The sequence below is a fragment of the Miscanthus floridulus genome, chromosome 5 (genome assembly GCF_019320115.1).
Source record: "Miscanthus floridulus cultivar M001 chromosome 5, ASM1932011v1, whole genome shotgun sequence".
In the NCBI taxonomy this organism is placed as follows: domain Eukaryota; kingdom Viridiplantae; phylum Streptophyta; class Magnoliopsida; order Poales; family Poaceae; genus Miscanthus; species Miscanthus floridulus.
In genome coordinates this window covers 76935891-76945500 of record NC_089584.1, presented here as the reverse complement: position 1 = coordinate 76945500, position 9610 = coordinate 76935891, and the positions used below count along the sequence as shown (strand labels likewise).

General features: G+C 48.6%; 1 protein-coding gene across 1 annotated transcript; it reads left to right on the top strand.

The window, feature by feature from the left end:
• The first annotated feature begins 4714 nt into the window (after positions 1-4714).
• Positions 4715-8696, top strand: LOC136452382 (uncharacterized). Its single transcript, XM_066452995.1, has 6 exons — positions 4715-5691; positions 6024-6109; positions 6429-6575; positions 6763-6886; positions 7916-8199; positions 8308-8696. The coding sequence occupies exons 1-6, from the start codon at positions 5493-5495 to the stop codon at positions 8398-8400; spliced, it is 933 nt and encodes a 310-aa protein (XP_066309092.1). The 5' UTR covers positions 4715-5492; the 3' UTR covers positions 8401-8696.
• The last annotated feature ends 914 nt before the right edge of the window (positions 8697-9610 follow it).

Genomic DNA, 9610 nt, shown 5'->3' with positions numbered 1-9610 from the left:
ATCTTGCTAATGACTATGGCTAGGGTCATAGTGCTCAAGTCCTCCATATTGTGAAGGATGGTGATCAAGCTTGCATATTTCTTTTGTGGTATCACAGAGATGATCTTCCTCACGATGTTCGCATCATCTAGCTTTGTTAATCCTATTGAATGGAGCTCACTGATAATTAGATTCAAACGAGAATACATATTACGAACAAGCTCATCATTATTCATTTCAAAGAAATCATAATTTTGTTTAGATAGACAATGTTTTTGCTCACGGATATTAGTTGTGCCATCATAGAGCTCTTGGAGTTTTAAACAAATTTCATGTGTCATATTTAAAGTGAACACTTGGTAAAACACATCCATGCTCAAAGATTCAAACAAGCAATTTTTAACTCTAGCATTGAAATGAATTTCCTTTTCTTCACTCTTTGTGAGTTTATCAGGATTCTTAATGGGTTTCATCCTGTCACAAGTGACTCTCCAAACACCCAAGTCTACCGCCTCAAGATGACTAGCCATTCTAGCTTTATAGTAAGGGAAGTTAGTGCCGTCAAAGTATGGAAGACTAGAGGTATCCATCACAACCACTCTAAATAGCGTTGGCTCAACGGCGGTTAAGCCAAAGGTCCAAATTGAACCAACCGGCTCTAATACCACTTGTAGTGGACTGTGACACCTAAGAGGGAGGGGGTGAATTAGGCAACTTAAAATTATGATTCTAAACTATGGTCTCTTTTTCTATTCTTAGTAAAACCTATGCAAAAGATAAACTATCTAAATATGCAACTACAGTTTTGCTAGTGTGTTGCTATCTCTACCGCAAAAAAGGAGATATGCAAACAATATAAATGCAGAAGCTAAAGAGTAGGGTAGAGATATGCAAACTCCCGTCGACGACTCTAGTATTTTTACCGAGGTATCGAGAAGCGCGCAAGCTTCCCCATAGTCCTCATTGGAGCCCCTTGTAAGGAATTCCTCGCAAGGGCCAAGCTCCTGGTCGGGTAACTCCATGGATAGTCTCGGGCCTTCCCCACGCGCAAGTGGGTCTTCGGTGTGCTTCTCCCGAACTGCTCCCCGCCGTCTTCAATATCAAGCTTCTAGCCGAACCACCGTGGGCCTTGTTCCCTTCGGTACACGGTGGTGGTTACACCACAAACGTGGTTGGTGTGATCTAGCAAGAATACAAGCCCCTCCGATGTACAACAATGGTGCGCGCAAGCACCGAGTGATAAGAGGTATGCAAACCTCAGTAAACACTAGGCCTAAATCTAGAGCAAGTGCATGAGCGGTGGTCTAATCAACCTAAGCACTTCGCAAAGCACCTACGCTAATCACCTAATAAATCACTAAGCTCTATGCAAGTGGAGATCACTAATATGGTGTATCAACACCCTTGGTATGTTTCCTTAGCTCCACTGATGTCAAATGGCCGGTTGGGGGTCTATTTATAAGCCTCGTGGAGAAAGTAGCCGTTTGGGATGAAATCCCGCTTTTCTGCTACTGACCGGACGCTGCTGTCGTCCTGACCGGACGCGTCCGGTCGTCCCGACCGTTAGAGCCGTGATCAACTGATTGAACACTATTGGCGTCTGGTCACATGCCACCGGACGCGTCCGGTCACAATTTTGCCGCTCTGGAACCTCTCTATACTCGATCGGACGCTGCAGTCTTGCGTCCAGTCGATTTGCCGCCAACGTCTGGTCAATACAGAATGTGTTGCCGGGATGATGAATAGTGTCATCGGTGCATCCGATCACTTTACTGTTCAGCGTCCGATCGCTGCTGCTGACGCCTTCTGTTGCCGCATAACTGATCGGAGCGTCCGGTCGCTATAAGGGCCGCGTCAAGTCGCTACGTCCGGTCACTCTGCCGAGCATGTTTCTTTGTGATGTTGCGTCCGGCTTGGTTTCTATCTCCGTGCTTAGACTTTGCTTGATATCTTGGGTCTTCTCTTGTGCTTCTAGGGTCTTGCTTATGGTGTTGATCATCGGATCATCACGTCGCATTCGTTCAAGTCACGTCTTGCACCCTATTGAACTACAAAACAATCAATTACAAATTTATTAGTCCAATTTGGTTATGTTGGTCATCAAACACCGAAATCTAATGTAAATGGGCCTAGGGTCCATTTTCCTTACACATATCTCTATGTCTTCTCTATCGCTTCTCTATCTCTATGTGTAACACTAAAAAGCGATAAATGTCAAGTCTACTCGCCTCCTCATCCTGCCCGGACTCCCTACACCCTCGGTAAAAACGTTGGGTTCATGATTTCGCGTGCCGACAGGTGGGCCCGCATGCCGCAATGCCTCCACAATCTCACGCACGACTCCAAACTAGTATCAAAATAGCCAAAGAATGAAGATAAAATGGCATGTGTGGGAGTTCAGAAACAAACAATCTCTACAACTAAAAACTGGTAAATGTCCAGGTCTAGCCGGCTCCTCGTCCTGCCCAGACTCCATACACCCCACCAAAATGTTGAGTTCACGTGCCGACAGGTGGGCCTGCATGGCGCAACGCCTCCTTAATCTCACGCACGACTACAGACTGGTATCAAAATAGCTATGAGAAGATAAAATGACATGTATGGGAGTTCAGAAATGAACAATAAAAAAACTTAAGCTATAACCATCTACCATCTATCACTAAAAACGTGACCTGACAAAAACAAGCCAAAATATTTCACCTTCCTCTTGTCCGTTCCATATTTATATATAAAAAAGTACAGAAACGGACAGGATGGATGAAAACATATCCTATCCTTTTTCAAGAGTATGTCCAATTTCAAAATTCACTCTCTAAATTTTCATTTGAATAGTTTTTTTAATAGAGTTTACTCTCTGTATCTTTGTAATTTTCAATAGTTTCTCTAGATCTTAGGAGTACTCTAAAGAGTCATTTCTATTCTTTATTTTTGGCTTGCGAGAAATTCAGAAGAGAGAATAGTAATATTTGGAGATCTACCGGCAGCACCAACATAAAGAGTCTTCTTGTTATCCCCAGTACAAAAGCTTTGCCCCCGCAGGGTTGGGTATCCAAACTCTCTAACGCAAGGCACAACTGCACAACCATCCATCTTTTTATTGTTGGGTCCCATCATGTTCTTTTTCTCCTCTTCTATCTCTGCTTTTACTTACATGGACTACATTAGTAGGCTGCAGAAGTACCGCTGCCATCCCATAAACCATGGTTTCTCTCCGGGTGGCATCCGATACTACGTGTTCTCCTTGCGTTGGAGAAGCCCTAATTGAAAAGGCTGAGGTTAAAAATGTTGTAGTGGTGACGTGGAAGTAAAAGAAAAACTCAAAATTTCAGGGCCTATTTGATATAGGGTGCAAGAGTGGCTCGGCCGGCTTGCCTGGCTGTGGCCAGCCAAAGCCTAGCCAAGGTGCAGCACCTCTTGTTTGATTGCCATGTTTCTAGTGAGCCAGGTCAAGCTGGGATTGTATTGGGATTGTATTTGATTTGGTGTAACCTTGCATTTGGAATACGCTGAAGTTACCTCCTGTTTCTCTTTTCGGCATTCTATCAAGCACTTGCTAAGCGCTGACAAGGAACACGGGTAGGAGCAACACCCCCGCGATGAGCTTGAGTCGGCAACGGCAGACGACGAACAAGCCCATGGCGCCTCAGATGCGACCAAGCTCGAGTGGCCCTCTATCTCCGCCGGCCCCGGCATCCAGGAAGAAGATGGTCGCGGGCAGGAGGAAGAAGATGTTGAGGGAGAGGGAGACCTCGACCTATGCCGCGAGCGGTGGGTCCTGCGGCCACGGAGAAATTGCAGAGCGGAGGGATCCTGGTGAGGGAACAAAATGCGACCTCCACGCAGGGGAGGACGAGGATGCCGCTGGCGCCAGCGCCCGCGAACCTGAACTCCTCCTCGGCGCGCCGCAGCAGGGACCGGAACTCGGGGCAGTCCAGCAGTGCGTTGGGCACCACAAACCGGCGCCGCCGCTCGCGCACGTACACCGCGAAGTGGCCCCGCGGCACGTCGGATGGCAGCCCTATCGCCTCTTCGTACTCCTCCTGGCTCGGCGGTGGCAACAAGAGCGGCAACGGCTGCACCTCGCGCGCGCGTTCGCCTAGGTCTTAGTTGCTAGCGCTGCCTCGCCTCCTGCCTCCCAGGGCGGCGGCGGCATCAGCTGCGAGCTGTTGTGCGGATGGAGAACCGGTGAAAACTCGACAACACCTCCACACGGTGACTCCAGCGTGCCCTTAAGCGCTTTAGCTGGCCTGGCCCAGAAAAAACGGCCCTGGGTTTCGTTTCTTGGGAGCCATGAGAGAGAGAGGGGATATTTCGCAGCCCGCGGACCTGAGTCATTGGTGGGCCAAACAAATCAAACAACGCAAACAGGCCCTCAGAGATCCAGAAGAAAAGAAAAAGAACAGAGATATCGCCGACGCTTTCGGCCTTCGCCGAGTTTCACGCTGAATTAAAGATGGCAACGGGGACCCGATCCTCAATTCCCCACGGTGAATTCTTCTATTAGGGGACGGGGATAGAGGAGAATTAATCCCCATGAGGAAAAATTTGGTAGGAATGTTGTCTCCGTCGAGGATGGCAGGGACGGGGATGGTTGCCTGGTCCCCGATCCCGATCCCCGCCAACCTGCCCTGCGAAGCACGTAGCACGGCAACCTAGGTGCCGCCCCATGTAAAGACCCAATAAGTCGCGGAGGTATATAACTCGTCATCCAACCCTAATTCCTCGATCCCTTACTCCCATCCTCCAGCCGCCGCTCTCTCGCTCTCGCTCTCGCTCTCGCACGCTCGCCTCCAGTCGAGAGACAGAAGGAGTGGAGGGCGCAGGGCGCCGGCTTCTACGGCGACCCAGGCGAGGAAGAAGAGGGCATAGGAGAGAGAGAGTGGAGGAGGGGAAAAGGGCAGAGCAAGTGCGCGGGGTGAGGTGGAGAGCAAGACACGGGGCGCCATCGGCAGCGGCCTCGGCTTGACCGGGCGTGCGGCAGTGCTGCGAGCAGCGTCCACGGGGAGGAGCAGAGCTGAGGGAGAACGGGAAAGCAGAGCGGTAGGCGGCGGTGAGCGCGGAGTAGAGAGGGAGAAGGGGAAGCAAAGAGAGGGAGCTCAGCGGCGCTCTGTGGACATGGAGCAGAGGAGGAGAGGAGAGGGCGGAGCAGAGGGAGAGCACGGGCGACGGCGACAGCCTCGGCTCCGGTGAGCTGAGTCGAGCTCAACGGCGAGGGCGGCTTCGACGGTAGAGGCGAGCGCGGCTTCACGTGTTGATGCGGGGATGGAGATCCCCACGGGGATTAAATCTCCGAGCAAAGATGAAGATGAGAAAGAAGTGCTCCCCTGAGCCTTTACGGGGACGAGGATAGGGAAAATTTACCGCCGCGGGAACGGGGACAGGGCACTAACCCGCGACGACGGGGAATTCATTTCGACGCCGAATTCTCCAAATCCCCTCTCTCTCAGTCAACTCCAAGAGCCCAAGGCCCCCAATTTCCCCTCGAGATTGGGATTTTGTGGGTTCAGCCAGCCATGGTCGAGCCGCAGCGCGTTCATCGCGACGCCGACGGCGATCTCCCCCACGCCGTGACCGCTCCCCTTCTCGCGCACCCACCGTCGCCGGCTGAGCCTTCGCCTGCGACCGTTGGTTCACCGGAGATAACCGACGAGGAGATCGACGCCGCGTCCGCCGCCTACTGCCGCATCTGCCTCGAGTCCGACTCTGAGCATGGTGAGCCCCAGCCCCCCAATTGACTGCCGGTGTTCGTTACCTTTTCTTTTTAGTAAGTTTGTGCGCAAAGCAAAGGATCGTCGGCCCGTGCAACATTGGTGCAGGGGTTCTACGATTGCCGTGTCATTGGATCATGGACGCTACTGTCGCCGTTGGATTGTATGTTTGGATCGTTTGCTAGGGCCACATAGTTACTTTGCAACTCTGATAATCGCCAAAGCGTTAGAGGATCTTGGCCTTTTGGTTGTTAATGTAGCAGCGAATTATTAGTCTTCGAGGTTATCCTGTGGCTCTGTTGGTGATAGACATTGCTTCTCTTGGCTTTGGTGTAGGTGATGAGCTAATATCTCCATGTATGTGCAAGGGGACACAGCAGTTCGTGCATCGCTCCTGCCTTGACCACTGGAGGTCTGTTAAGGTAACACCTAGTATTTGGTATGTGCGTACATTCTTCTGTCACAAATTGCTTTTCTTATAAGCTTATGTCAAAATTCAAGATCCCAAGCATAGGACAAGGAGCACACTTAGGTGCAAATTCCCAGTTAACAAAAGTTCTTAATAAACCCTTATCGGCAGCACATTGAATATCCTAACATATGTAATATTGTTGGGTTTTGATCTTTCATGGGTAAACTGCCTATGCCAATTCAATCATAATATACTTGCTAGTTACTGATATACATTGTTTGGTTAAGCATAGTAGCCCTAAGTTATGTTTTCTTAAAATATCTCCTCAGGAAGGAACTGCCTTTTCACACTGCACAACATGCAAGGCGCGATTCCATCTACGGGTTGAATGTCTGGAGGATGACATTTGTCGTAGAATGAAGTTCCGGTTGTTTGTTGCAAGAGATGTTATCGCTATATTCCTTGTTATACAAGCTGTGAGATCACCTTTTCCTCTTATTGCACTATATTGTTCTTTATTATTCATAGTCATTTGTCATTAGTAATAGACTGCGAACAGCTTGCATATATTATTTCTTTGGGTTAAAGCTTAGTGAACCAGGTGACTACAGCAGGCGTGCATTTTGATGTGTGCACCTCATTTGCTCCTCAATGCTTTTTCAGACCATCGCAGCCATAGGTGGTATGGCATATTTTTTGGATAAAGATGGAAGCTTCAGAAACAAATTTTCTGATGATTGGGAATGGTTTCTGTCAAAGCATCCAGTGCCCTTTTACTACTGTGTTGGTATGCATTCTCTTCTGTAGTTGCACTTTCAATTGTTATGAAGATTCAGATAGCTGGATAATACAATGATGACTAGTGGCTGGTTGCTAAATAGTAAATACATATACCATATAGACTGTATGCATGCATCAGTTTTTTTTTTCTCGAATACGCAAAAGATTTGCGTATCATTATATTAAGTAGAAGAGTTTAAACAAACAAACAACGCGCTTCTATCGAGCGCCGAAGGAGGTCGACCTAAAACAGCCATAACTGGACCGTCCTAACAAAAGACCTCTAGTTTCGATATTACATTAATGAAAAACAACCAAGACCAACGCCGCGGTGCGACCTAGGAGGTGGCCTTGCGTCTTCGCAGCTGTCTAGACGAGCCCTTTCCACCGTCCGGGAAGAGCGCGTCCAGTGCTTCGACGTTGGACGTAGTCAGGATGCCGTCGAAGATCTTGCCTCCAGCTCCGATGCGGATGGCGCTGATGGACCGTTGGTGTAGCCCAGGCGCCGCATGATCAGCACCTCACCTCGCTTGGAAGCAGGTACTCGAGAGAGTCTCTGAGCCGCCAACCGCCTGCTCCGCCACGGCAGGACTAGCTTAGCAGGAGGCTGCTTGGGGGGCTCACGAATAAGCGGAGAGTCGACCTTCTTCAACACGCGCCTGGTGAAGCTCTTGAGGCGGCGTGCGGCAGAGCTGTCGCTGACATCGACCGTGCGGTCCTCGCTGGCGTCGACCGTGCGGCCCTCGTGGCATGCAAGACATCTCTTGCTTGTTGCTGACCTGCTGTAATACTAATTCATGTACATTGCCCTGTAAGGCCTCAAGTTCTTCCCCTTATACATTGAAAATAAAATTGTGTAGTTATTCAAATTCAGATATGTAATTTGACACCCTATTAACGCTGCCTTTTCTGGTTCTCTCTAGCTTAAACAATCATAACATTCCAGATTGCAGTTTTTCCATACCTGTTCGAGGACAAGATGCTAATATCTCCTATTGAATCAGCTACTGATATTTTCCCCATAAATTTGGTTCAGGTGTGGTTGCGTTCTTTGTACTGGTTGGATTTGTTGGGCTAATATTACACCTCTCCTCTTACAACAACAACGATCCGTGCTTGGTTGGATCCCGTGATTGTTGCTTTGGGTGGGGTCTAGTGGACTTACCAGCTTCAATGGAAGCCTGTTTTGCTTTCACTGTCATATTTGTTATTATGTTGGCCATCCTTGGAGTTGCATATGGGTTCTTTGCGGCAACTGTGGCCATCCAGAGGATCTGGCAGCGGCACTACCACATACTTACCAAGAAGGAGCTGACAAAGGCAAGTTAATCGGCTTATAAATTAAAGTGTTTGCACTCATCATTTGCTCCGAGCCAGGGAAAGAGAGTAATAATAAATATTCTTGTTTTTGTGTTTGATGACACACAGGGATATGTGGTGGAGGACCTTCCTGGGGGTTACACACCGCCAAAGATGGATCCGGAGCATGAGCAGCGCTTGAAGGTGTTGCAGCTCATGTAGCTTGCACAGTTGCACTTTTGCAGATGATGGACATGGAGTGTCGCATCTTTTGTTGCATGTTTTTACTTTTGCATGATGTGTATGTATATATATTAGTTTGGATAAACATGTGTTCTAGGGACGAAGTCCATGTACTTAAAATACGAATATAGAACCACGGTCGGCAGGTGGGGAGTCACATACAGCTCTAGTGAGGTTGACTTTGGGGATATATATAGGTACATATACTACGTGATATCTTTGTACTGCTTAACTTACGGGCTTTGTTGAGGAAGAATGCAAGTTAAATTGACTGACTGTTTCGCCACTTACTGCCGAGAGACAATGGTGATGCTCAGTGTCTCGTCCCTTTGTATCTGGTTATTATGTTGTATTTCACCTGGATGAATCACTCTTCTAGCTCTGTGGGTACTAACATAACGATTGGTGGCGGTAGCCTGGCTGTTTCTCTCTCCCGATGAATGGACATCATCACGTGTCTCTTGAAAATGTGGGAAGGACGTCATACCGTTTCCTGACTCCGCTTTGTTCGCTTAACTTAATAGCCGTACCTTTTTCAATAAAACAACGGTGTTTCTCTCTCACAATAAATTAGCATCATCCGTTTTTTCTAGCCAGCCGAACTTAATAGCCATACCTTTTTCAACAAAACAACGGTGTTTCTCTCTCATAATAAATCAGCATCAGCCGTTTTTTCTAGAACAGGGCCTTAGATAAGATTATTGGAAAGTACTCCGTATATAAGAAGTCAAAGACCCGATGCGATCATCTCTAGCTGCTGCTTGATCCTCTCTATCTCCAGGAATGAGGCGCTCAAAGAAGCCAGCATCTCTGTCTGTAACACGTGGAAGAACTCTGCACGCCAACGCCACTGCAAGGATGGCTCTGTTCTCAGTGGTCAGTGCGCTGCTTTCCTTTGGTGGGCATGCGCTGAACTGCAGTGCAGCACGGCAGATGGCCTGACGGCGGGTGCGTGCGTGCGTGCAGCGCATGACGTGCCTACGCATGCATGGCTGAGCTTTGGTATAGCTTCGTTCCGTCGCCGCCGCCGTCGCCGAGAATTGCTATCGGTAGCGCCAGGCGCCAGGTATAAGTGTTGCCCGCGTTCCAGTCTTCCAGTTCCAGATGCCGATCGAACTATTGTAAGTACGTACTAGTATAGTTCTCAGCATTGATAGTAACATAACTAGTCACTACCTCAGATTTGCAC

Bases quoted from the DNA above. Each gene is read 5' to 3' on its own strand.
- LOC136452382 (XM_066452995.1), top strand. From the start codon at position 5,493: ATGGTCGAGCCGCAGCGCGTTCATCGCGACGCCGACGGCGATCTCCCC. The intron at 5,692-6,023 runs GTGAGCCCCAGC...GCTTTGGTGTAG, and splicing joins CGAGTCCGACTCTGAGCATG to GTGATGAGCTAATATCTCCA. The intron at 6,887-7,915 runs GTATGCATTCTC...AATTTGGTTCAG, and splicing joins GCCCTTTTACTACTGTGTTG to GTGTGGTTGCGTTCTTTGTA.